The 27,935-nt window shown below is 48.8% G+C and overlaps 1 protein-coding gene across 1 annotated transcript in view; it reads left to right on the top strand.

The window, feature by feature from the left end:
• The first annotated feature begins 7,769 nt into the window (after window positions 1–7,769).
• The window catches only part of NPHS1 (NPHS1 adhesion molecule, nephrin), a 51,022-nt gene continuing 30,856 nt past the window's right edge, over window positions 7,770–27,935 (top strand). The window contains exons 1-13 of the mRNA XM_082231480.1: window positions 7,770–7,909; window positions 10,194–10,308; window positions 12,238–12,441; window positions 13,835–13,957; window positions 15,005–15,136; window positions 17,806–17,887; window positions 18,881–18,984; window positions 20,067–20,188; window positions 21,933–22,104; window positions 23,789–23,946; window positions 25,410–25,551; window positions 25,675–25,802; window positions 26,396–26,564. Of these exons, the coding sequence (XP_082087606.1) occupies window positions 10,248–10,308; window positions 12,238–12,441; window positions 13,835–13,957; window positions 15,005–15,136; window positions 17,806–17,887; window positions 18,881–18,984; window positions 20,067–20,188; window positions 21,933–22,104; window positions 23,789–23,946; window positions 25,410–25,551; window positions 25,675–25,802; window positions 26,396–26,564 (1,597 nt within the window). The 5' untranslated portion in view covers window positions 7,770–7,909; window positions 10,194–10,247. The remainder of the gene's footprint in view (window positions 7,910–10,193; window positions 10,309–12,237; window positions 12,442–13,834; window positions 13,958–15,004; window positions 15,137–17,805; window positions 17,888–18,880; window positions 18,985–20,066; window positions 20,189–21,932; window positions 22,105–23,788; window positions 23,947–25,409; window positions 25,552–25,674; window positions 25,803–26,395; window positions 26,565–27,935) is intronic.

Genomic DNA, 27,935 nt, shown 5'->3' with positions numbered 1-27,935 from the left:
GGTTGTTTGTAGGCAGCCTTGCTCCGCCGGTAGAAGCAACAACCAACCTGAGCAGAGCTTCTTCTCCGGCTGCAGATGCAGAATGGCGCATGCCGCCCCATGATCTCCCGTTCCCCATCTGTGAGCGAGGTGGGATTTTCACACGGTTGGGAGGTTTAAACCGGCAAGGCTTTAAACCCTTCTCTGCCGGCGGATTAGACCCTCAGCTGCTTGCAAGGGCATATGTTGCTCCATTATGCTCATCCGTGCGTGCACGCCGCAGCCAGGGCATGGAGGGCCTGTTGCTACCCTCTGCCGGGTAGAGCTTGGCACAGCGCAACGCGCATGCAAATCTGTCCGGGCGCCCAGTTTCGTGTGTGCGAGGGGAGGGTCCCTCCCTGCGGCTGAGGTTGCTGGAGGAGCAAAGTGTGGCCTGCCGCTCTATCCCCAGTGCGCACCCCCTCCTCCCTGGCAACCGTATGGAAAATGCACTAACTCATCAGATCTGCGCACACAGCCCATCAAAAGTAGGACATGGATAAACAGCCAGGCTGAGGTCTTTGCGCAAGGGAGGAGGAGGGTTCCCTCGAAGGTTGCCGCGTCAAGAGGTTTCAGCCAGCCCAGCCTACTAGGCCATTTCCACACCATACGTATAATGTGCTATGATACCACTTTAAACAGTTATGGCTTGCTCCGGGAGAATCCTGGGAGCTGTAGTTTGTTACGTTCGTTAGCTGTAGTTTGTTACGTTCGTTAGCAGAGCTATAGTTCTCAGGGTTCCCTGTGAAGGAGGACTGGTTGTTTAAACGACTGTGGGAACTGTAGCACTGGGAGGGGAATAGGGGTTTTCCTAACAACTCCCAGCTCCCTTAACAAACTACAGCTCCCAGGATTCTTTGAGGGAAACCGAGTCTCTAAAGTGGGATATTAAAAAAGTGGGATATGATGAAAGAAAGAAAGAAAGAAAGAAAGAAAGAAAGAAAGAAAGAAAGAGGTATCGCCAAAAAAGAAACCAATATTTATTCACATCAGATATCTGTATGTTAATTGATATGGATAGAGGCATGTTTAGAAAGTATTATTATCACTGAAAGGGTGCAGCAAGACTATTGAAAGCATTGGGCAGGGCTGCAGAACCTCAGGCAGTGAGAACGGATGTGGCCCCCCAATGCTTACTTCCTGGCCCTCCAAACTTTCCAGGTCCCTTCCCCTGCCAACCTTGCTTGGTATCCTGAGTATTTTGCTTGGTGGAATGTATCCTTGACCTCTGATAAGGCCTCTTGTTTGGTTTAGGTGAAGGATAGATAAGGAGGGTGAGAATGTGTGGAGAAACTAGCCGCTTGTCCAAAGGTGAAAATTGTATGTGTTGCTCACTCACTTTTTCATTGGGTTCCACCCACCACTACCATGTGGCCCCCAGAAAGTTGCTCAAAAGGGAAAGTGGCTCCTGGGGTCATCAAGGTTTCCCACCCCTACCTTCCTGCAGCTTATATCTATGGGGGCTTTCTTGGACTACCTTAAGTGACAAAACGGATGTGTGCCTATTTTACAAAGTAAAAACGGACATCCACTTTTGCCCCTGGGCTCACCTGCCACTGGCATCGGTCGTACGAGGGGTGGGTTCGGGTGCCGGCTGGATGATGCTTCGGACAGCAGAAATGTCCTGTGCCAGTCCTGATTCTGTCAGTCAAGTCTGACTGGCCATGCGACTCCACTGGTGAGTATGCCAAGATGGACTGTGCTAGGTTTACACAAGGGATTGGCCAAACCAAATCTCAGCCCAGTTCCATGCAGCACGTAAGTGTTGCGGCGCTGGGGAAAATCCTCACCCTCTCACTGGGTTGTTTTGAGGATGAAATGAGATACAAAGAGCTCTGAATCCCATGAAGTGCTGCAGAAATTAATAATCACCCATTAATCCTATAAAGAAACACCTGCTGGGGTATTAGTTCTGTTTCATTACTTATTTGCTGGGAGAGGGCGGGGGCAGGGAGGAAGAGAGAGATGATTTGGATTTTTTTCCGTATAAATTTTCTTTCCCAGCGACAAGAGAGAGCAGTTCCTCCACAGTTCCTGGGTAATGCCTTGCCAACCTAACTTGTGACCTTTCAAGCACCGTGCAACTCACACCGCAATAAGCCCTCCAGGAGCCCAATAAACTGCTGGTTTTGGATGCCTGCCCAGGGCTGCGAAAACCATGGCAGCGGGAGTCTGCGAGCGCCTGGCAAGGCTACGTTGGGTGGTTCGTGGTCCGTCCTTTACTATGGTGGGGCCAGAAGTTGGGCAGAGCTGCCCAACCACGAGGAAACAGAGGCAGCGTGGCCTAGTGGTCGGAGTGTCCAATGAGGATTGGAGAGACCAACGTTCAGTTTATCCCATGAAGCTCATTGGTTGCAACCATGGGCTGGTCACGACCTCTCAGCCGTTGGGCCCTACCTTACAGCGATGTTGTGAGGATAAATGGGGTGAGGGGAGAACCATTAACACGACCTTGAGCTCCTTTGAGAAAAGGTGGGCTATCACAGAATTGTTAAGAATTGGAAGAGACCGTGAAGGCTGTCTAGATCAACTGGGGACTCAGCTACATTCATCGAAAGGCAGCGTTTTGAATGCGTTATACACATGCAACACCAGATGGCGCTGGAGAGCAAACAAAATTTATTTGCGATTTTCCATAGCGATTTTCGATTTAATTTCTGACTTATTTATAGCATTCTACCCCGCCCCCATGTGTAGATTCCACCCCCTGTTAAATGAAGGATCTGCAGTGCAAGATGCAACTGAAGCATCCCTGAGATATCGTATCTCCAGAGAAAGCCCGTCACCTCCCGAGACAGTCTGTTCCACAGTTCTTATTCTTAGGTTCCAACTCTACAATTCTATGAAATGTATAGTGCAGATGGGACCTTTAGCTGAAATCTGCTTCCTTGCATTTTCCACTCATTGGTTCTACATATAGCCCTGGGAGGAACAGAGAACAAGGACATTGGAGGTGGGGCAAAATCATGACCCTACTTCTTGTTGTACGCCAGGAGAGTAGGGAACTTCTTCTTTTTTCCAGACCAAGGGCCATGTTACTCTGGCAACTTTTGTGGGGGCCACATGCCAGTGGTGGTGGTGGGCAGTAGCAAAAGTGAGTGGTGCAACTCATGCAATTTTTACCTTTATCTAGCAGGCTATTTTCTATACACCTCTCTCTGTATTCTCCACCCAGGTAGGAAAAGAGCATTCTGAAACACATTCCAGCCAGGCAAAAACACTCAAGGAGGGCGGGAACCAGGTTTGGTCAATGGTGCGGCCTGAGGAGAGTGTGTGGCTGAGGAATTGTTGTAGGCTGGGGAGAGTCCCAATAATCAAATAGGATGGCTGTGTTTGGCTCCTGGGCCGCAGGCTTCCCACCCCACACTTTATGCCAGAGTTTTTCAACCAGTGTGCCGTGGCCACCCTGGGGTGCCTAGAATGATGGTCTGGGGTGCCGCCGGCAACACTGACCTCTCCCTCTGTTCTTCCCTCCCTCCTCTGATGCCCTCTCGCATCTCTGCCTCCCAAAGGCTTGCACAACTGTCTGTTGCAGCAGCCCCTGCTACAAGCTCCCTAGGTGAACGGTGTCTCTGGTGCTGGCCAGGGGGTGCTTCTCAGGCCCCTGTGGGGCAGCGTGAGGAGGCACCTCTCTCTGGGGCAGGGAGGCAGCTCAGAGACCAGGTGCTCAGAGGACTCCCAAGGAGAGAGGAGAGGAGAGGCGGCTGAGGGAACACTCCACAAGGGAAGGTTCAAAAAGGGGTGAGGGGCTGCCAGCTCTGCAGGAAAGGGGTGACATAACTGGGCTCCTGAGCCCCACAGAAAGAACATAGTTGATCAAGGGAGCCATGGACCCCAAAAGGTTGAAAACCTCTGCTTTATGCCCTAGAGATGACTAATGTGTGGCAAGAGTTTAAGGTTCTGCTCTGTTCTGTGTTGGTCACGCCACCTCTAGAATACTGTGTCCATTTCTGGGCACAAATTTAAGCAGTGTGCAACTTGGGCTTGCAGTCTGGTACTCTGTGATTCCAAGTAGGCAGCCTATGATTGCATTAGGTGTTTAAGCAGCTGCATCACACAGCTGGCTCATGCTTTTTTCATGAATCAACAAGCTCAAGGTGCAAACTGATGGAGGTGTTTAGCAAGGCAGATAGCAACAAGATCAGTTCTCATTACTGAGGCCTCCTCCTTAAGTACCGTAATACGAATGGCAACAGACTGGGCTCTTGGTCTAATGGCAAGACCTGTCCTCCTCACCCCCACCCCCAGGAAATTGTGGTCACTGGGGGTGGGGAGCTGGTTTAGCTCTTATCCTTCAAAGGTTCCAGAGCGCAGCTTTTCACTGTCTGCTGTTAATGGATGCTATTCAGTCTTATTTGAGGAGGGAGGAAAATCAAAGCATGTCATTGGAGTCCCTAAGCTGGTGGCAATGGGTCAGTGCACCTGGTTAGTAACCAAAAGGTTGGTGGTTCGAGCCCACCCAGGGATGGCTGGGGGCAGGATTCCAGCATTGCAGGGGTTGGACTAGATGCCCCTCAGGGTCCCTTCCAACTGTAGAATTCTATGATATGCCTGTGCAGGAGGAACATAACCTTCTTCCTGTTAGAATTCCTGCTCCATGATTGCAGTCATAGGATTGTCTATCACATGAAGGTATATGTTTTGACTCCACAAAGTGGGAAGTGACGGAGACAGGATGTTTGTGTTACTGTGTTCCGTGAAGTGGGAAATTGTCCTTTGTTCATTCCCTTTGCTGTCTGATGCTAGAGAGAGAGGGAGCCATGTTGCAGTGCTCCATGTGTGTTTATATGTAAATAAAGTAGATCAGTCAAAATGCTGAGTTGCTGAGGTCTGTCATGCATGATGCGCAAGCTCTGCAGATCCCTAAGTGTGCTGGTGTCGGTTGGCATCGGTCGCTGTGATGTTTGGGCTGAAGAAAGCTTTCGAAGCTCCCGAACGAACGGCCAGGAGGGAGAGAACATGCCAGTTGGGAATGTGTCTCTGCCAGGGTCCTATTCGAGTGTAGGCCTCCCTACACACCAGGAAGCCACCAGGGTCATTGCAACAGACCATCCCCTTTCCACTCCTCTTCCCATGAGGGCCAATTCACTATTCAAGACTGCAGAGCAAGGAATGGCAATAGGGCAGAGATGGGTCTACCATTTGTGCTGATTTTTGCACCTGCCTTGAGTCTTTTTGCTTGGATGGAAGGTGTGTTCTCTGACAATGTATCCTGCATTAAATGCTTGTGTGTGTGTGTGTCAAAGAGCAATGGTCGCTCTCCCCAAGCCCTGTATCCATCCCCTCTGTTGGAGGACAGGGCTCTTTCTGTTTGCCATTCAGCCTGCCCTGTGCCCCCTAAGCTAGCCTGCTGCCCTCCTGTGTGGTTGAGGATGCTCTTCCGTCTCCACAGTTGAAAGAAGAATCACAGAATTGTAGCATTGGAAGGGACCATTAGGGCCATCTCGTCCAACCTCCTGCTATGCAGGAATCTTTTGCCCCACATGGTGCTCAAACCCACAACCCTGAGATTAAGAGTCTCATGTCCTAACGACTGAGCTATCCCAGTAGGATCCAGTAGAATCAGCTGTGAGCCTGACTGACTTCTGTGCCTGAAGTTTGGAGGGAAGGAAGACACCATTTTTGCTCTTCTCCTTGGGCAGCAAAATGTACTGAGGCATCCCTGAAGACTTCTATGGAGCTGGATGGCTGGTGTGCTCTGCTAAAGGGTTTTGGAAACAGGGCATATTCCCTTCTGCAAGAAGCCTCTTTCATGATCAGCGGGCCTAGAGAGAAGAGTGTTTTCAGCTTTTGAAGGAGGATGTCCACATAAAAGCATGCGGCTGCACAACCCCCCTGAAAAGGGCAGCCCCCCCGATGGTGCATACAAAGCCTCCATGCGGGTCCATAGTCTGTGTGCATTGGCTTTTCCATAAGTTATGCTGAAGCAGGAGCAAGGACAGTGCTAGAAAACCCCTGTCTCTGTCCAACTCATGCGCAGAGTGCTCTGACGCCATCAAACTGGCAGAATCCATGCAGCTGGAGGACAAACCAGCTCGCATTCTGCTGAAGAGATGCAGAGGAGGGCTGTGGCTCTGCGGTAGTGCATCCACTTCACATGAAGAAGGTCCCAGGTTCGATACCAGGTTGGGATGGGAATGTCCTGTCTTAAAATCCCGGAGGGCTGCTGCCAGTTAGGGTAGAGAAAACTGAGCTAGATGGTGTCTGTACAAGGCAGCTCCCTATATTCCCCACCTCTGCTTAGCCAGGCAGGACCAACCCTATCATTGGGCAAAGCGAGGCAATTGCTTCAGGCGGCAGATGCTCGGAGGCAGCAGTATGGATATTCCTCCAGAGCCACTCTCTTCTTTGGCTGGCCGCTCTGTTGATCTGACTCTGTGTAAGGCAGCTTCCTGTGTTCCTGTGCTGTGACTGAAGGCCACCTGCCAAGAGACCCCCATAAAATATACGTCCCTTCCACCGAGTGCCAAATCTGCTGTCTCTGAGGACACTTGGCTGAGGGAGCCTGGGATGACAAGCCAAAGGCCAGCGCCTTTACAAGTGGCTCTTGTAGGTCCAACGCGAACGAGAGCGGCAGCAAGGCGCATGGCCCGACATACTAATGTGTTGCGCTGCAGGATGACCTGGTGCCATTGCTCTTCCTGCAATCCGCTCCGATCGCTATTATACCTGAGATTATGCCTGTGCTGCAATGCAGATCGCATACATTGGTCGTGAACTGGCACACACACTGCCTGATAGCACGGAGTGGGGTGTGCAGGCAATCGTTGCCAAGGCGCGCCCAATGCAAATGGGCATTTGTGCGCGCACAGCCTCTGGTCAGTGCAGGTGCTGGCAAGGAAAACAAGACCCTTTGTCCCTGGCAAGGTGTCTGTTGCTAGTGGTGATTTATCAGGGTGAAACGTTTCTGGATGGCAGTCCCCAAATCAGGGTGTCCCTTTTACCTTTGCTTCGGTAACTTTCACAGATGCCGGTGGCTTCCTCTGTCCTTTTGACTTTGACCATGTTTGCAGAACTTGCCTCGTCCCTAAACAGGCTTGCTGTTTCCAGGGGGCTGAGCGCCCTCCTTGTCGCAGAGTGTGTGTGATGCTGCTGCCCTCTGCTGGTAAGAGCTGGCCTGACTTTGGGCGGATTCGAATGTGCCCAGGTATTCACACAGCAAACCCTTGAACTTTTAAAGACCTGTGATCATCACACCTACTCATGTGAAAGTGAGAGAGCATTGCTTTTAGCCACTGCAAGCAGAAGGATAACAACATCCTGGTAAAGGAGCCGAAGATGCTGTTTGGGTAATGCAAGATCTTCATGTGATCAGAAATCACTGCCCCTTTAGTACAGCCCCGACCAACTAGGAAAAATGGCTAATTTAGACTGCAGAGAGGTAATGTATTATCTCCTCCTAAAAGTTCAAAAGACGGGTCACTGTTTGTGGTGTGTATATTCAGCCACTGCTGCCTCTGGAAAATAGGTTAGAAAGAGATTCCCAGCCCCCAATATCAGGGGCCACTGGTATGTAGTGCCATCGTTTCCATTTTGTGTTATCGTTTTCCATTTTGCACAAAGTATTCAAGAAGACCAGGAAATTCATTTCACATGCCCTGCTTATTCCCGTTTAAGGCCTCCCCTCCCAGTCAGGATTCTGTGGAGCCCACCCAAATCGTGGAGTCAGCACTGCCACCTCCCAGGCCTCCTCCATGGAGAATGGGGTGGATTCCTTGCCTCTGCTTGTTTTCCTTAGGTGCTCCTAAGCGATGAAGTGGGCAGGTTCCTTAGCAGGCGGCTGTGGAGGAGGGACCAGCGCTGGCATCTCAGCCATCTCACTGACTCGGCAGTCCTACTTCAGGAGAGGCTCAGAAGAGTCAATCTCTGGACACCGGGCACTTGGAGCAAGGTAAGATCATGGTGTGTGTGTGTGTGTGAGAGAGAGAGAGAGAGAGAGAGAGAGAGATCAATGCTTTCATTAATGTCCAGTCTGCTCTCTTCATTGCTGTCCAGGCAGTGGCGTAGCGTGGGTTGTCAGCACCCGGGGCAAGGCAAGTAATTTGCGCCCCCTAACCCGTGGATTTGTGCCCCCTAACCCTAACCCCCAGATGTTGCGCCCGGTGCGTCCGGCCCCCCCTGCACCCCCCACGCTACGCCACTGTGGCCAGGCTGAACCTAGAGTACTGCACCCAGTTCACATTTTAAAAGCATTGAAGTGCTTTAGAGTTTCCAGGGAGGGGAATCAGGATAGTTGCTGGGTATGGAAACCAAATCCTATGACTTGAGGAAGGACCTGGGCATGTTGACTTGCTTAACAGCCAGGGACCAGTTTACTTGCTTACCCCATATAAACCCACCTGGCTGCTTCAATATAGCAAACTGGCATGGTTAGAGGCATCACTTGATACTTGCTCTGCAGCTGTAAGAAATTTTAGTGTGGCAGTATCTATACTTTGGAAGTCCTGTCTGTTGACACCAGGCAGGTGCATTCACTCTACTAGTTCATGCTGAAAAACATTTTCATTTAGGCAAGCCTGTCTAGACATGGAGATGTTGATATGTCTTAATCTTTTATGCTGTTGAGTTTAATTGTTTTTCAAGGTTTTTATTGATAATTTTAATATTTATTGTAACCTCTTAGAGGGTTTCCTACAATCAAGCAGTATATAAATCTTGTTCAGTAAGATAAATAATTGTTTAGCTCAGGGAAGAGAAGATTAAAGGGAGACATGATAGCTGTCTTCTGACTGTTGGATGGGCAGAAGTTGGAACAGATGTTTGCTGTTGCTCTGGAGAGGGCAGAAGGCGATCTGACAGCTGGGCATTGCAAAGAAGAATAAGAAAAGCTTTAATGGTTGTTCAACATTTATATACCACTTCTTTCTAAAAAGGAACCACAGCACCTCTAAAGCTATGAACTAAAATGTCAAAATTCTCAATAAAACCAGTTATTGATACTTTCCCGACAGTGAAAACTAAACGTTTGAGACTTTTAAGTTTGGGGAAAAAGACAACTGATGGGAATAATTTAAAAAACCCCAGGGTCACCAATGGCTGTTGTGGCCCCATCGAGTCCCGTTGCTGAGCAAGCTGGGGCTAGGAGTCTCTAAGGAACACTTGCCTGAGAGCAGAATCCACATATGAAGTCAAACAGCCCTGAGGTCAGGGAATCCAGGTGATCACAGAGTCAAGGGCCCAGATGTAGAGGAAGAAGCAGCAAGGTAGGGCCTGGAACCATAGACATTGTTTCCAGCATCTGAGTGCTGCTGAGAGCTCTGTTTAAGAAGGCTGAAGCCAGCTGTTTCTCATCACTACCCTTCTTCTCCATGTCCTTGAAGGCTGATCAGTTGCAGGTGGAGCCATTCCAGCTTCTCCCCTTCAGGCTGCTGTTCAGCAGGTGAAGCAGGTGAAGCTGACCCCTGGCCCACGACAATGGCACTGGTTGTGTGATGTGGAGAAATGGACGGAGAGACGTTTCCTCCCCTCTGTCATAATACTAGGATCCAGGGCCACGCACTGAAGCTGAATGCTGGAAGCATTTCTTTACACAATGCACATTTGAGCCATGGAGTCCGCTAACCTCTGATGTAGCTCATTGACTTCAATTAGATAAATTCATGGAGGATGAGGCTGCTAGTCGCGAGGGCTGTATATTACCTCCATTATAATAGGCATTATGCCTCTGGGTAACAAGTTGATGGATGGGCATTTCAGAGGACCTGGGCAGCCACTATGGGAAACAGGGTGCCAAACTAGGTGATCTTTGTTTTGATCCAGCAGGGATCTCTCTATATTTTTAGGACTAGATGCAGTGGTGCTGTTAGGGAAGGACTTTGGGCGCAGAAGACCAGGGCTTTGCTCTGCAGAATGAGCAGGAGGTCACGCAAATGCAGCAAACCCACATTCTGAAGCAAATAAAGCAACAGTATACATCACTCTCTAAAGAGCCCACCTCTGCTGGTAGACCATTAAGTCCAGAGCCTAAAATTACCTACGTGCATCACTGACTGGATGATCTAGCACAATGATGATCTCCCAGATGATCTCCTTATGTTCTTAAAAAGTCTTTTTCTCCTTCATATTTAAGTCTAACATCATCCACATCCGCTCGCATGAGGGTAAAGGTGCCAATGGCCCCATCACTATCCCTTACCTTCACCTCTCACAACCATCTCTGTGATGATCGCTTGCAGGTTTACAAGACCCTGAGACCCTGATTCTTATTTCCAGAGTGACAGCAGGTAGGAATGGTTTCCTGGGGCCTGGGCGTCCTGCTCATCCGTCTCCTCCTCAACCTGATCAACCAAGGTGAGACACACAGAACTTAAGAGGAGCACTGCTGGTCCAGACCAATGATCTATCTGGTCTGCTGGTCTGTTTTGCCCAGAGGCCAGTCGCATGTCTCCAGGAAGGGTCTAAGCAGGCGAGGTGGCATGGGCTGTAACCTGCCTTGTGAGAGGAAATGGAAGAACACCAACCCCTCCTTCCTTTTCACTTCACCATTGCTGCCAAGTGGATATCATGATTATTCTCTGGCTATCTCCACTAAATAGCCTGCTGGACTTAACTGGTTCAGGCTGTGCCAAACCATCCCTCCTGTACTTTTGACCTTCCTGTGAACTTTTGACCCTCATGTGCAAGTAAGTCTTTAAAGCAAAAAGCAAGCATTTTACAACTTGAGTTTTACAACCTAAAACGCAATATAAAATACCCCAAAGCCCTAATCCTTCACAGTAGGACATGACAGCTTAGAGCTCCTGACAAGCTGGGTGTGCTGGTCCTGGGGGGAAGGTTACCGTTGGCGTAGTCAAAGTCCGGTCCTGGGTCACTAGCCTGGAAACAGTTCACAAGGAGCGGGGCGAGGTCCGAAGCAGGAAGCCGGGCGGGGACAGGAACACTGGAGGGTCAGGTCTGGGTCCGGGCACGAACAGGTACTCAACAACGACGTTGCTCCTGCAACCTGGGACCGGGCTGACTGGCCTTTATCTTCTCTGAGGCCAGGGGCAGCCCCGGCCCCCAGGAGACCTGCCTCTCCTGGCCTTAAGGCGAGCACTCCTCCTGGGAGAAACCAGTTCCCTTCGCCTCTCTGCCCTGAGCCTCTGCAGTTCAGGAGATGCTGAAGGGTTACTGGGCCCAGGGGAAGACTCACCTGTAGGCACTGAGTCCTCAACCACCTCTGGAGCCAGAGTGGATTCACCTGGTACCTGCTCCTGAGGATCCGGCACAGGTGCAGGCGCCTCAGAATCAAGGCCCTGCCCCAGTTCAGCCGGCCCTGGAGGCGGGGACTCCTGTGCAGGCTGGGATTCCTCCGGTTCACCCTCTGAATCGGATTCCCAGGCCATCACACTGGGTCATATAATGAAGGATGGGGTGCAGTTCCAAAGGGGTATCAATGCTTCTGTTACCCAGATCTTGTGTCCAGATCTTGGGAAGTAATAATTGCACCTGATTCTGAGCTGGACAGGCTGCATCTAGAGTACTGCATCCAGTTCTGGTCACCACATTTTAATAAGGGCATTGAGGAACTTAAGAGAGTCCAGAGGAGGGTGGCTGGGATGGTGATGGTTTGTAAACCAAGTTCTGTGAAGAATGGTTGAAGGAGCTGGAGATGTTTCACCTGGAGAAAAGAAGATTAGGGGAGGAGCAAAGGATGCTGCTTTATACTGAGTTAGACAACTGGTCCAGTGAGTCCAGCATTGTCTACACTGACTGGCAGGGGATTTTCACACAGGGGATGTTTTCAGCCCTTCTTGGAGATGCCAGGGATTGAATGTGGGACCTTCTGTATGTATAGCAGATGCTATACATATATGCTATACATATACCATGACCTGCCACCCTTCCCCAGGAGAAGCATGTCAAGTGTCTTTAAATATCTGAAGGGCTGTCATGCAGAAGTTCAGGCAGCTTGGCTAGAACCAATGGATGGAAATTTCAAGGAAGTAGATTTCAGCTAAAGATGAGGGGGAATTTCCCAACAGCAAGAGCTGTTTGAGAGTGGAACAGAGGCTGCTGTAGGAGGTGGTGGGCTCTCTTTTGCTTGGAGGTGTTGAGGCACTGACTGGACAGCCACCTGTTTGGAAAGGTGTAGTTGCATTTGAGCTGTTCTCTGATAGCCTCCCTTTTCTTTGCTGAGTTTCAGGGAAGTGGACATTTGCATGTAGTTGGATTGGAGGAAATAGGCAGACTTTGAATGAGCATAGCTGTTGGCCATCATTCATATTGTGGATCTCCTAGGTTGCTGTGCTGAGAACCTTCAACAGGCCTTCCGTGTGGAGCCGGATAACATCACCGTCCATGAAGGGAAAACAGCTCTGCTAAGGTGTGAGGTGGACAACCTATCTGGCATTGTGCAGTGGGTGAAGGATGGGCTTTTGTTGGGACCCAACCAGGACATCCCTAGGTTCCCACGCTACAGCATGGTGAGAGATCCTAGCCAAGGTGAGAAGTCTCCAGGTTTTTTGTGTGGGGGTCATTGGAACTAGCTTCCACCAAGCTGCCACTTCCAACTAGCTGCCACTATCAATTAGGGCAGGGCTGGGAAATCTGTGGCCTTCCAGAAGTTGCTAGACTACAACACCCATCATTCCTGGCCATGCTGGCTGGGGCTGATGGGAGCTGGAGTCCAACAACATCTAGAGCAGGGGTGCACAACCTGTGGCCTTCCAGATGTTGTTGGACTACACCTCCCATCATCCCTGATCACTGGCTATGTTGGCTGGGGCTGATGGGAGCTGTAGTCCAGAAACTACTGGAGGGTTGCAGGTTGTGCACCCCTGATTTAGAGGGCCACAGATTCCCTGTCCTCCGACGTCTGGTTCTGCTTTGCAACACTGCTTCAGCTCTATTTTTGTGAATAAGGTTTTCAAATAATTTCAAGAAAATTGCCAAGGAAGGAAGGGAAGGGAAAAAGCATGGAGACATCTCCAGTCTCATGATTTGCCAGCAATCATGAGAGCTAGGAACATATTTGTGATTTATATTAGGGAACACAGACCCGCGATAGGAGTGATGGGGACATTTGTCAGGTTCTGGGGGAAAGACTGGAACTGACTAAGATGTATGTTGGGAGGAATTGTTGTGAAACCGAAAAAAACAACTCCTCACATTAGGTTTGTATGAACGTGCTGATGCTGTATATTCCATTGGTGCTAAGATATATTGCTTCATCCACTGCCATCCTACTGTTTTAATTTTTTGGGGGGGTTTTTTTTGGAGAGGATTTAAATGGTTATGATATTGACTTAAGTGTTCTTCCTGGGGAATCCTGTAGGATTTTTTTTAGAGGGGAAGCGGTGACAATTTCTTTATTTAAATAAAACAAAACTGAAATGAAGTTGAAACTTGGTGCTTCTGAAATAACTGATAAATGGCATTTTTAGGACACTAAATCCTGCATTAGGAAGAACAGCACCAGCGCATTAATAGTTATGGAGAAGGTGACACAGTATAGTCATACCTTGGGTTACAGATACTTCAGGTTGCGTTTTTTTTTCAGGTTACGGACCGCCAAAACTTGGAAGTACCGGAACGGGTTACTTTCGGGTTTCAGCAGTTGCGCATGCGCAGAAGCGCTGAATCTCAACCTGCGCAGGTTGCGAATGCTGCGGGTTGCGAACGTGCATCCCGCACGGATCACATTCGCAACCCAAGTGTCCACTGTATAGTGAAATAGCTGGGAGAGGATTGGAGAACCCTCTTGGATGGGTAACAGTGCCATGTGCCTGATAACTAGCAAGCCCAAAGCAGGATTGGAGAATGTGTCCCAGAATGAGAATAATTTGAACCAAACATGGGGGGAAATATCATTTCGACTTGCCTTTTGATACTTCAGGCAAGTTTAACCTGCAAATAACAAGGAGCCAACTGGAAGACGATGCCGTGTACGAGTGCCAGGTGGGACCTTCGGAGAAAAGCAGAGGCATCATCTCTCGCAGTGTGCTGCTCTCTGTGCTGAGTAAGTGCCAGAAGGAATCTGGGAGCTCACGGTCGGCTCCTCTCCTAATCAATTCATTTGCATTCCCTCTTCCAGAATTGGTTGAGAAACAGCCATGTGACTCTCTGCGGACCACACCCTTTCCCAGAGGCCACACCCTCTTTGGGTTCTTTTGCCTGGCTGGAATGTGCCCTTGTGGTGTGACAATGCCTCTTTCTTCCTTGGGAGAAGGAGGGAGAGATGTGTGGTGCCTGGGCCTGTGTGTGTGTGCGTGTGCCCATAGAAACCTTTGTGTTTCACATGGCTGGAATGAAGCCTATTGGACAAGAGAAGTATCACATCCAATGCTCTGCCCACTTCTGCATCTGAACTGGTATGCAGACCCTGGAAGGTTGATCCCAAGAGAATTTGGCCCCTGAGCTGAAAAGGGTTGCCTGATCTGACTGAATCTGCATTAACCCTTTGCACACAATGGTTTTCGCTATGAAAGTGCTGTGTGGTGTCAGGGACCGTGTTGAGGAGGGATGCACTGAGGAGGAATGGTGGGAGCCCCCCTTCCCCCTGCTCCTGAATCTTCCTAGGAGCAGGAGGATAGTCTAGATCTGGAACAGCGGTTAGCAGAAGGGCATAGTTCAGAAGGCAGAAGTTGGAAAATACTGGATGGGGAACAGCTAGGAGAAGAAACACTGGAAGAGAGAGGGTTAACAGATTCACAGCCTCTGGACAGCCCAAGTTTGAGAAGAGCTCAGAAAGACTCAGAACAGAAAGCGCAGAGGGTACAAGCTCAGATTACAAGACGTAAGAGTGACATAGATTAATAGGGACGGAGGGAGTGTGAGCCTTAATTGGGAGCACCACCATTCTGGGTTGACGCTTTCTTTTGTCCTTCGCTGTGTTTATTAAACAAACTAACTGGTAAGAATTCCTTTTGTTTGATCTGCTCATTTAGGGCCACGGGGGCCAATTCCCCAAAGCCTGACATGTGGGGAGGATGCTTCTGGTGGTGGAAGCAGAGTGGAGAAAAGCAACCACATCTCACCCTTCTTCACTTTACTTCTTTTCTTATAGTTCCCCCCAAGAGGCCACTCATTAGGGAGTACCCAGCCAACAGCACAGTGACCTGGGTGGCTGGTATGGAATATACGGTGCACTGCCAGGTGGAAGATGCCCGGCCTGCAGCTGAGATTACCTTTCGCAGTGGTGAGGAGGTTGCATGAATCCTAGTTCCTTCCACAAGTTGCGGGATTGTTCTTTGGGAGGGGAGGGGCAGGGGCTGATTTTGTGTCATACACCTTGCCAGCGGTTGCTGGTGCTCTTTGTGACTTGTAGGGCGGGGAGGCTAACCAGTAGGTGGCGCTGTAACCCATGGCTGGCAGAGGCAACTAATTCTAGTATTTGCTCCATCCTTCTCCCCACTGAGTTCTACAAGGGCAACACAAAGACGGAGGCGGTGGCAATGCCACCCCCTGGACTGAGCAGAAAGAGGAAGGCAGGCAGGTGGGGCTTAGGTGAAGGCAGACAGGTTGGTGGGGCAGTGCCCATTTGCCCTAATGGATCATCCTCCAGTTTCTCTCATTTTCACTGAGCAAAGAGATGTTTCTGGGACAATGGTTCCACTGGCTGGTTCACAGGCCCTCTCCGAGGTCCAGAGAGACCTGTGCCACTTCCACATTTTGTGCCCCCCTGGCCATAATAACAATAATAAAAATAACACATGAAAACAAAATACGGCACCCACCCAGAAAACATTGAGATATAATCTGAATGTTTTATTTATTTAGGAAATGCTTTCCTAGCGTCTCTCTGTGCAAATGCATTCATCATTGATTGAGGAGGAAATCTAGCTTTTGCACAGTTATAATGAGGAATTCTCATGCATGAATAATTCCTTAGTCAACTAGAGATAAAACTATAGAGAAACTTAAATGTAACATTTCTCCGCCTTTCAACATACATTTGATCCAGCACCAGACACCAGCAGCGGTTTGTTTATACAATCAGCTGATCTGAGAAGATACATTCACCATGGTCTAATCTTGTGCTATCGGAACCATAAATATTAATATTGGCGAACATTTTAAAGTCTCTAAAATAACACAATCAGATTTGTCGGGGTGCCATTAAAAGTAGCAGAGCAAATGGCAAGACGAGTTTTGGCCCATGGAAGTTTGGGTGCAACTCAATTCGTAAAAAGAGAGCTTTGCATTGGATTAACACAAATAGACTGAGGGACAGTCACATTCCCATACTATCCATGTACCTTTAGCCTATCAGCTTAGTTCTCTATCTACTTGTTGTTTAGACTGATATGTCTTCAGTTGCATCCTGTTTACAGCTTCTTCCTCTTCCCACTGATTCTTGGACCTCAAGAGGAGAGGTCATCTTTTACTATACTCTGAGAGAGTAGATGAGCAAGCATGGATGCCTTGTTGTTTTCTAGACTAGTTAGGTTGTTGTTGTTGCTTGTTTAAGGGGAACATACTAGACATCATAAAATAGAAGGAAAATTCTCTGGATGCTTAAATCCAGGGTTTGGGGCAAGTAATCATTTGGTGAGAGAGCCCCAGCAGAGATTTAAAATCACAAACATGCAGCAAAGTAAAGCGTGGAAATATTGGCTGTTAGACCTTTAAAATACCCCCTTCTAAGTTTCTTCCAAAGCTCCGCTCTTCCCTTAGCATAGAAAGAGACCACATGATTGGTAAGTTAAAAATAGTTTACTTACTCTTCAAAGGTCAGATTCATGTGTTTTTCCATACAGCAGCAAGAAAAGACAAGCAGTACAACTTAGTTTCAAAAAGTGGGAAATGCTTCTAAGTTATTTGTATAGAAGCACAAAGATGACTTGGAACGTTCAGCTTAGATATCCTTATTAGAAGGGTTCACATGGTGGAAGAAAAAGAACAAAGTGTTTGGTAACCCTACCTCCCAAAGTGAGGGTGTATAACCTAGCTAAGCCTGGCAGGACAGCTTACTCTGTGGTCTTAACCCCTTCATGCATCCATTTGAGTTAAGTATGTTGGCTAAATGAGGCTGGTATATACCACATTCTAGAACTAGAAACTTTTCTATCTGAGTTATGTATTTCCTACAATAAACAACTCCCCCTTTCCCTACACGCATCTCTCTCTGTGTAATTGCAACAGGTAAACTCTACTCTCTAATCAAGATTCACTAGTTAAACGCTGCTCACACTGCATACGAAAGGATTTCTTTAGGTAATTGGACCCTCTTATCCCAATAGAAATTCTGTTGCACAAGCTGTCGTTGAAATGTCCTGGAACTGTGCCAGAGCATGGAAGATGGTGATTTGTGTTTAGAACTTAGGAAGCTGCCTTATTCTGATTCAGACCATTGGTACATGTGGCTCAGTACTGGCCACACTGCCTGGCTGTGGTGTTCTAGGGTTCCCGGCAAGGAGACATTCCCTGTGCAATCTGGAAATAACAGTGATTGAGGCTGAGACCATCTGCCTGCACAGCAGATGCTCTTCAACTGAGCTCTGGCCCCTGTCTCATAATCAGAGCCCTGCTAGATCAGATCTAAGTCCTGCATTGTGTTCTCACAGTTGCCTCTGGTAAGCCCTCAAGCAGTTCCTGAGCAGAATAGCGGCCTTCTCCTGCTAACTGGTTTTCAGAGGTGTGTTTATTAGTGGGGAAGGGAGGTACCTTTCTAGGCTCTCACCTTGGGCACCCAGCTAGTTTAGGCCAGTTTTTTCCCCTTCCTAGCATGGGGTCCCTTGCTTCATACTGTGCTAGTCTTGGCGGGGTGGCGTGGAGGTATTTTTGAGGGCTACCATGGGGGTATGTGGAAGGTTGACTAGGCCACGGAATTAGCATCCCCCTTACCAATCTTCCCTTCCTCCCCAGGTGACAAGGAAGTGACAGATGTGTCATCCAGCATCCAACCTGGCTCCAACGACAAGCTCTTCAGCACAGAGGCCATGCTAAGGTGTGAAGAACATGGAAGGAACTCTATAGTACTAGCCCCCAGTCGCCTGTATGCAGGGCTGCTCTGGGATGTGGGTGGCACTCTGGTCTAAACCACTGAGCCTCTTGGGCTTGCCAATCAGAAGGTCGGCAGTTCGAATCCCGCAATGGGGAGAGCTCCCGTTGCTCTGTCCCAGCTCCTGCCAACCTAGCAGTTCAAAAGCACACCAGTGCAAGTAGATAAATAGGTACCACTGTGGCGGGAAGGTAAATAGTGCATCCGTGTGCTCTGGTTTCTGTCACGGTGTTCTGTTGCACCAGAAGCGGTTTAGTCATGCTGGCCACATGACCCGGAAAACTGTCTGTGGACAAGCGCCAGCTCCCTTGGCCTGAAAGCAAGATGAGCGCTGCAACGCTATAGTCACCTTTGACTGGAATTAACCGTCCAGGGGTCCTTCATCTTTTTTTTAAAGGCTGCTCTACAGTGGAAGTCAAAAGCTGAAGGAATGTGGAGAGGGGTACATGCAGAGTAGGGGCCAAATGAGAGCATAGCTAGGGAAGAATAAATCCTTCCATTCTGGTTTGTCTCAGCTTCTCATTTTTCCAATCTTAAATTCGGTTTGCCACCTTTCCTCATCAGTTTGCAGTTCAAAAAAAATTCTCCTCAGATACACATTTTTGCATGCAAATGTTCTCTAATCAACACATTTTTTGCAAAGCAATTTCCCCTCCAAAAGGGATGCATTTTTTTCACGCTGTTTTCACTAACTTATGCATTTTGATGCACACATTTTCCCCTGCTAGACCCATTTTTTAACCCATTCTTTAGCTGGACAACTGTATTGCCAAATTAGGAGAAGTGAGAATTTTGAAGGCAGCTGCAGTTTGGTTTAGTGTATTCCTTTGGAAAGTGCAAATGATGTAGGTTTGTGTGAACCAAACCAGACCACCCCCCACCAAAAACAATTACTAGCTTTGAATCGCTCCTGTGGTCTCCTCCTCTGCTTTCTTCCAGGATCACTCCCCAGAGCTCAGACAACAGGCAACGGCTGACGTGCGCAGCTTCTAACCCAGTTGCCTTAATCCCAGTTGTTGTCAGCTTCACCATGAATATCCTGTGTAAGTCACTCGGAATGCTTCGTCAGACCTTTCCCTTTTCCAGGGCTAAAGGTAACCGTCAGCATAATCGCCACTAAGTGCCCAAGGAAACTGTTATTTCTTTCCTAATAAAAACAAACAAACACAAAAGGATAAGGAATGAGGAGGTGGAGGAGGAAGCGAGAGATCACCCAGGGCAGTTGCAATAAAAGGCAGAAGAAACAAGAGATGATAACAGAGCAAATGGACAAGGGAAAGTATGAGATAATTAAAGGGTGGGTTGGGTTTTCTTTTTTTAAAGGTTCTTTTAAAAACAAGACAAGGTCAGCATGTGATGGAAATAGCCCATATCCGCTGAGGTCCAATCCACACCACACTTTTAAAGCACACGTCTTCCCCCAAAGAATCCTGGCAACTGTAGTTTACCGTTCACAGAGCTACATTTCTCAGCACCCTTGACAAACTACAATTCCCAGGATTTATTTGTAGGAATACATGTGCTTTAAATGCATTTTAAGATAATGGTGTGGATGTCACCTAAATCTTTAAGGTCTGGTCAACCCAGCCAGGCAAACGCCATCCTCCTAAGTCCTTGTAAACAGCCTGTTTGATTTGGGTGTGTTTAGTTTCCTCTGTGGATCAGCGCTTGTCATTCAAAACAGACCTGCGTCCCAGCTTTTGCCCTATCATTTTGACGATGATAACTCAGTAGCCTTTGACTGATTTAGAGCAAAGGTGCAGAATCTGTGGCCTCTAGATGTTGCTGGACTCCAGCTCCCATCAGCCCCAGCCAGTCTGGCCAGCGGTCAAGCATAATGGTCAATGGGTATGACATCTTTGACCATTTCTGAACAAGGAGAGCTTGGCTACCGTAGTTGATGCCCTGGTGACTTCAAGAATGGATTACCGCAATGCATTCTATGCGAGACTTCCCTTGCGCTTGCCTTGGAAACTGCAGTTAGGCCCTAGTCTGACACTCTAACCACTGCACCACACTGCCTCTCTATGGAAAGGGAAGGTTGCTGTAGGTAAACAGGAACTGGTGGCCTTAGGGACCTCTTCTCCTTTGAGTTTCAGCCATATCGTTCTTCTCTCTTTGACAGTCCCACCACAGCCACCTGTCATCAAGGGATACGGTGGCCCCACAGTAAAAGCCAAGGACAAGATAGAACTGACCTGTATTTCTTTGAGTGGGAACCCACTGGCTACCCTGCAATGGCTAAAGGTGAGTGGGGGAACTTTGAGGCGCTAGTCTTTTTGTACTGACTTGTTTGATGAGTTGAGTCCCCCCCCCCTTGTGCTCTGGGGAGAGGAGAGCTGTTTTCGTGTGTGCACAATTCTTTTCTTTTTTTGTGAGCAGGACGACAAATCATTTGCTATTGGAGAAAGCCCAGATCCTCCCCCCAGGTGTCTGGAGCTTGGGATACTGTACAGCAGACCATGACTCCTGCTCTCCTTAACATTTGGGTGGACATTTCTGTGACTTCCAGGCTGTAAATGCAAAAACGTTCCAGTGAGTGCCACCTGGTGGTAATTATTCTGTTAGCAGCCAGTGAGGGACCTGCAGCCAGATTTTCTGACAGGCTATATGTTATGACCCCACAATTCCCCTTCTGCTACATCAGCAACAGTACAGCCCTTCTTGTCCCATTATCTGGTGCGGAGCTTTAGCTCAGCTTTCTGTTCTCTTTGATCTCTCCCTACATTCCTCAATGCACTCTGTCTGTCTTTTAGCCCTTGGCCTCTTCCACCTTCTCCTTGACTTGCTGCAGCCTCCATCCCCCCCCAGTCATCTGGCCTTCTTCCATGCCTCCACCATCCTTGTTCCTGATGGGTCTTTTCTTTCAGCACCCCCGTCTCCCCTCCGTGTTTCTGTTCCCTTTCTCCCTTCTTTATAGCAGTAGCTCAACATTCTGTGATTTGCCCATCCCTCTCATCAGTTGGAATGTTCATGTATATTCATTGATGACAAAGCAACTAAGGATTGCTCAATGTATTACAGTTCTCACATGGTTTGAAACAGCCCGCATACAGGAGTTGCTCCACATGGTGGCTGTTCTACTGGGGAAGAGCCACAGAGCACACGGCGTTCACACAGAAGACCCAAGATTCAATGCTAGCCTTCTACAGGAAAGACCCCTGCCTGAAATTCTGGACTGGCTGCTCCAAGGGGTATAGCTAGATAGACCAGGAGTCTTACAAGCACTAGAAAGCAGCTTCCAACATCCCTGAGGTTTTCTAGTGATGGTGCATAGGGGTTTTATGAATGGACATGTTGTCCAATTTGTATATGGTGTTACAAGGTTTGCTGCGCCCTAGGCTCTATCCTCCTCCTGGCATCTAAGAGAAGGAAGGAAAGAAGTCTGGGAGCCCTGTTGGCTTGATAAAGTTTGCTATTTGCTCAGCCCCTGTGCTCATTGAGCTCCAAAGTCATGGTGCCTTAGGGCCAGCGGATTGTTACTGATTGCCTAACTGCATCTGTCCTCCGCTCCTATCCTGGCATACTACTAGTACTACTAATTTATTTATACCCCACTCATCTGTCTGGGTTTCCCCAGCCACTCTGGGCGGCTCCCAGCAGAATATTCAAAACACGATAAAACATCAGACATTAAAAACTTCTCTAAACAGGGTTGCCTTCAGATGTCTTCTAAAAGTCAGATAGTTGTCTATTTCCTTGACATCTGATGGGAGAGCATTCCACAGGGCGGGTGCCACTACCGAGAAGGCCCTCAGCTTGGTTCCCTGTAACCTCACTTCTCATGGTGAGGGAACCACCAGAAGGCCCTCGGAGCTGGACCTCAATGTTTGGACTGAACGATGGGGGTGGAAATGCTCCTTCAGGTATACTAGGCACTGCCAGGCCCCTCCCCTATCTTGTCAACACTGCCCCCTGGTTGGTCAGGTCCCCATCCTTCAGCTTCCAGGCTCTTCCCCCTGGATCTCAGATATGGGCTTGTGCCTTACAGAATGATGAAGTGATTTCCACGAACTGGGAGACAGACGATGCCAGCCAATTGTCCCGGAGCTCCCTCAGCCTCAGCATCACAGCAGAAGACAACATGGCTACAATCAGCTGCCAGGCCTTGAACCAAGTCTTGCCCCTTCCCCTGCAAGCCAGCATCACTCTGCACGTGGTCTGTGAGTGTTGGGAATGTCCCTTCCCAAAACATGCCTGGGTAGTTTGTCATGAAGGTGACTTGTTTCAACCAAGACTTGACTGAATATCCTGCCCTTCCTTTCCTGGGACCACTCATCCCCACAGAAGTGTGTGTGTAGGGGGGAAATATTTGGTGACTTGGGGAGGGGACAAGCAAATGCTAATTTGTGGGTGCTGTAGCCATGCTTTCAAGTATGAGGTGTGCTCTTTTTGCAATACAGTATAATACAATCACAATACAATTGTATAATACAATTGTGTGTTCTTTTTGCAATACAGTAAGTCTTTCCATTACTTCAAGTGACAGTAGATCACTGGTATTCCTGGAATTAAATGCCCCAATGGGGAAAATGCTCCCTCTTGATAGTGTTATTCCCAGAGGAACTTTTTGGAGGGGAAGATTGGTCAAGGAGCAATGTTTCTTTAACTTTTATTTAAAAAAGAAGTAGAAGGAAGACAAAATCCTCAGCTAACATATCTTTCACGGTAATATCACCCCTTGAACGTTCTTAGGAATTCACCCCCTGAAAATTAATCTTGTCTTCAGAAGCATATTTTCCCCTCCCCACCTTTGCAAAACTTGCAAAATTAAATGGGCTCAAAGACTTTGACTCAGCGCTGGTTCCAAGAAACCATAGTTAAGATTAAGCGCATTTTAGGGTTCAGATGGAAAGGTAAACTGTGGTTATTTTAAGACAGAAGCGAAGCCTCCAATCTCCTCCTTTCCACATGCGCACAAATCTCTCTGTGTCTCCTTCCTGTAACTAGAGCTTTTTGCTATGTTTGAACGCAGACACTATCCTGCACAGGGCTGTCTTAAGCATATGCGGTGCCGGGGTGCAAAGATTTGCCTGGCGCCCACCTCCCAGTTGCCCAGTCCCAGGCGCGCAGGAGGGTGGAGCTGGCCAGCCACCTCAGTGTCTTGCTGGCTCAGTTGCCCCCAAACTTGTGGCACAGCAGAAGAGCCCAATGAAGTGCTCCGACCAATGGGCGGGCTCTTCCCCAGACTCAACTCTCGGGCCCCAGACTCTAGGCCTGGAGCCCCTGAGAGCTGGGTGCCCCGCACCCCTATTGCCTATGGGTAAGATGGCCCTGATTCTGCGTACCCACTAAACCAGCCGTTCTCAACCTGTGTGTCCCCAGATGTTGTTGAACTACAACTCCCATCATCCCTAGCTAGCAAGGCCAGAGCTCAGGGATGATGGGAGTTGTAGTCCACCAACATCTGGGGACCCACAGGCTGAGAACCGCTGCACTAAACCTTTAAGGCACATTTACCCCCTCAAATAATACCGGGCACTGTGGCTTACACTTCACAGAGTTACAATTCCCAGCAAGCCTTGACAAACTACAACACCCAGAATTCTTTGAGGCGAAAAATGTGCTTAGGGTGTATATGCAGCCTCAGCCACTAGGTCCATTTTGTAAATAACAACAACAACAACCTTGCTTCCCTTCGCAAAAGTCAAGCATGTTGTACTTTCCCAGAGGCACTTGGAACGACAAACAAAACCGCAACCAACTTTCTTCTCCTGGTGAAAGGGAAAGAAGGGCACACTGATTTGAAAACAAAAATGGGCACATCTAAGTCTTGCACTGGGTGACTAATATCCTTCTCTCTCTCACCCCCCCCCCCGCCCCTGGGCTCTACTTTTTGGATGACAGTTCTCCCCGACCAGGTGAAAATCATAGGCTCAAGCATCACCGAGGAAAACAAGGAGGTCTCGCTGTCTTGTTCCACCTCTGCCAGCAACCCACCTGTCTTGCTGCGCTGGTGGCTGGGCTGGAAGGAGCTCAACGCCACAGAGGTCACTGTGTCAGAGGTAGGCAATAGCAGGGACCCATCCTGCTAGGAGGCTGAGTGAGATGGGTCCTATGTGGACGGTAATTGGAGGGCGTCAGTGGGCATTTCATCCTCTCTTGTTCCTGAGCCAAGGATGGGGCAGGAATTTGAAGGCAAACTTGTTTAATCTGCACTTTCTGAAATGATAGATGAACCAAAACACAGCTGCCCTTTGAAATTCGCACTTCTATGAATGTTGCAGTGCACATAATGTGTACAAAAATGTGTACCCTGGAGTCAAATGTGCATCAGAAGGCATGCGTAAGTAAAATAGGAGACAAAAATGCATTCTGTGAGGAGGAAGTGCTTTGTAAGAATGTGTGTATTGGGCAAAATTGTATAAAAATACAGTGGTACCTCTGGTTACGTACTTAATTCGTTTCGGAGGTCCATTCTTAACCTGAAACTGTTCTTAACCTGAAGCACCACTTTAGCTAATGGGACCTCCTGCTGCTGCTGCGCCACCAGAGCACAATTTCTGTTCTCATCCTGAAGCAAAGTTCTTAACCTGAAGCACTATTTCTGGGTTAGCGGAGTCTGTAACCTGAAGCGTATGTAACCTGAAGAGTATGTAACCCGAGGTACCACTGTTTATGCATATTGAGAGAGATTTGCACTAAAATGCTGCTGAGTTTCCATGAGGACTTGTCTTTATTTGTTTTTTTTTTGTTTGTTTTTGGTGCAAAGTGGTATGTGGAAAGGTGAAGAACTGAACTTGAGATTGGGAAAATGAGAATGGAGAAAAACCAAAACTGACAGATTCTCCCTTCCCTACTTTTAGATGTCACCTGCCAACTTTTCCAGACAAACAGGAGATTTTTGAATCCAGGGGGTTATGTGGGGGCACAAAATGGAGGCGAGGCGGTACATTATGGCAGCAGTCCTTTGGGACACTCTCTCTAAGGGTGTCCCAATTTGGAGAGTACTCTCTTTCCAGGGCCTCTTAGCCAATGGGTTCCTGGTGGACAGGCTCCAGCCCATCAGAGCCTGGGTTGGGGTCCACCACTTCCACCGCTGGTCTTCCGAATCCAGTGGATTCCATTGCCTCCATGTCAAGACTTATCTGCTGGTTCGGATCATGACAGGGAGGGTCTGAAGCATGAGTTTAGGGGCCATGAGCGTGGGAAAGTAAGGGCCTCTGAGAAGATTGTACTGTCCCAGATTGTGGAGGAAGTAAGAACATTGTATGAGCATTGAGGAAGGTTGTAGATCAGTGGTAGAGCATCTGCCTTTCCTGCAGAAAGTCCCAGGTTCAATCTTTGGTTGGGTTTGGAGTTTCCTCTTCTCTGAAGCCCTGCTGCCAGTCAGTGTAGACAATAGCAAGTTAAAGGGACCTGTGGACTTTCAGAGTGCTGGGAAATCAGGGAAACAGCCATTTTGAAACCAGTTGTTTAGATCTGCCTCTTCTCCCTTCTCAAAATGAGAATTGCTATCTTCCTACAGGCAGCTCATGGCGGGATGATCACGGTGTCTAACATCACATACACAGCACGCCGTGAGGACAACGGATTGTCTCTGATCTGTGAGGCCTTCAATGAAGCCATCCTCTACGCCAAGAGTGCTACCGTGACCCTCCGAGTACAGTGTGAGCAGGAATGATGATTGTGTGTGTGTCATGGCAACGGTTGTCATGTGTGACGTGCTTTGAATCCCCCCTTCTAATATCTGTTTCCTCCTTCTCTTCCCCATTCTTGTTTTTGTCCTTCAGATCCACCTCAGAAGATCTGGATTGATGTGCCACCCCCAGAAACATGCTTTCGAGCTGGCACTGTAGTCAAGCTTACCTGCTTTGCCAGTGGCGGACACCCTCTGCCTCGCCTCGAGTGGTACAAGGTGGTCCAGCATTACTGCCTCCAGGGCCAGCCCTACTATTAGGCCGGGGTGGGAAACTTTTTCAGCCTGAGAGCTGCTCCACAAGTCAATGGTGGTGGCTGAGGAGCAGAGGCAAAACTTGGCAGAACAACGAATGCAAATTTTATCTTTGTACAATATGCTTGTTGCTAGACACTCACCCTCATATGCTGTCCTCCTTCTTGGCAACCAAGGGACATGATCAGTGTTCAAGGGCACCTCACAGCCAGGCAAAAAAGTTGCGAAGCCAGGACAGTGAGGGGCATGGCCTGGGGTGAGAAGGTGTGGTTGGGGAGGGGCTGTCACCCAGAGAGAGTCTCAAGGACACAGGTAGGAAGGTCTGAAGGCCAAATTTGGCCCCTGGGTCTGAGTTTCCCCTCCATTGCATTAGACAAAGTGAGGTAGATGACAAATGGTAGCTGCTTGGGGCAGTAGAAGTGACCCCATGGCTCTTCCTCCTAAGGACCGTTGGCCAGTCCTGTTAGAGGACAGAGCGATGTGTGCCCAATTGGCCAACCCTCCTAGAGCGGCTGCCTCTCCACTTACCCCCACTGCAATCTGGATTCTTCCTACAGAAGAGCAAAGTAGTGAGGGACGGGACAACTCCGGGGTCATCGGGGAACATTGTGTCCAAGGAGCTGCTCCTCACCACGACTGCCAGCGACAACATGGCTGCTTACTACTGCAAGGCATTTGGAAGTTCCATAACCCCAGCGCTCACTGCAGAGACTCGTCTGCATGTCCAGTGTAAGCTTCAACACACATGTGCACCCTTCCGGCCTTGATCTGAATGGAGGGCATGTTTGCGGGGGGACATGTGACTGAGAAATAAGAGCAAGATGCTCAAGAGAAATGTAACTGTCTGCAGAATCACAGAACTGTAAAATTTTAATGGACCTCAAGGGAGAATTAGTCGAACCCCCTGCAATGTCTGTCAATGTCCACGTGGTTCCCCATCTATCTTCTCCACCCTGGGGCTGGGGCAAGGCAGCGTAGAGGCAAGACTGGGGCTGTTTGAGTCCACTGGCGGAGCCAATCTGACCACTTCACTGCTGCGGCTGCACAGCCCCAGCCTCGCGGCCACCTGCCCCAGCTGCATCCAGGCAGGCTGCAGTGATGCCAATGTCAGAAAAGTGGCTCCATCCCAGTGGGTGGGACAATACCAGGTCCACCAGGCAGCAGGAGAGACCTGATGGATACGTCCGAGCCCCTTTAAACCCAACCAGTTTCCTTGGAGGGGATGGAGCTTGAGACCGCCACCCAATGATGGAGAGGCTGCTTAAGCTCATTGTTTGCTCCAGACTAAACCATTGATGGGACAATGTTCCAAGCTGGCTGCTCTTAGGTGCCTTGTGTCCATCCTGCCTCTGTATACAGAACCACAGTGAGCTGTCCGTGGTCCTGCCCTCCTCTGAAGCAACCTGGGTGCCTGCTGAGCTTCACCAGTATATTGTGCAGGGTGCAAGGGCAATATGCCAAGTTATAGCATCTAGCTTACTATTGTCGACAGTGACGGTCAGCGGTTTCCCAAGGTTTCAGGCATAATAAGTCTGTTTCCAGCCCTATCTAGAGAAACCAAGGGTTAAACCTGGGACCTGTTGCATGCAAAGCCCCTCTCTCACTGAGTGGCAGCTTTCATACACAGTCTAGTAGAGGGTGCCTGGGAAGCCACCCTGGGCTCCTTTGGGAGGAAGGGTGGGATATAAATAAAATAAAATTGATGACTTAAGCAAACAAGCATCCTGGGAAGAAGACTGGGCTTTAGAACTCCTGACCTGCTAGCTTTCCAAATGCAAATGATTTACAATATGGGTGAAACCCATAAATATGGGATTTCCCTCTTCTATTATTTTAAAGTGATAGCATCCATAAGCAAGAAATATTCTTTTTGGCTTGTTTGTTTCTGGTGTATTGATAAGCTCAGCCCCAAGAGTTGTGGCACCACAAGTGGAAAGATGGGACCTGAAAATAGGAAGCTGCCTTTTACCAAATCACGCCACTGATCCATCCAGCTCAGTATTGTCAACACTGGATTGCAGTGGCTCTCTGGGATTTCCAGAAAAGAGGCTCTCTGAGCCCTATCAGGAGATGCCAGGGATTGAACCCGGGGCCTTCTGC

Source organism: Podarcis vaucheri, assembly GCF_965113315.1.
Source record: "Podarcis vaucheri genome assembly, chromosome: 7".
NCBI lineage: Eukaryota > Metazoa > Chordata > Lepidosauria > Squamata > Lacertidae > Podarcis > Podarcis vaucheri.
The sequence above is the reverse complement of the archived record's forward strand: the minus strand, read 5'-3'. Positions and strand labels throughout refer to the sequence as shown.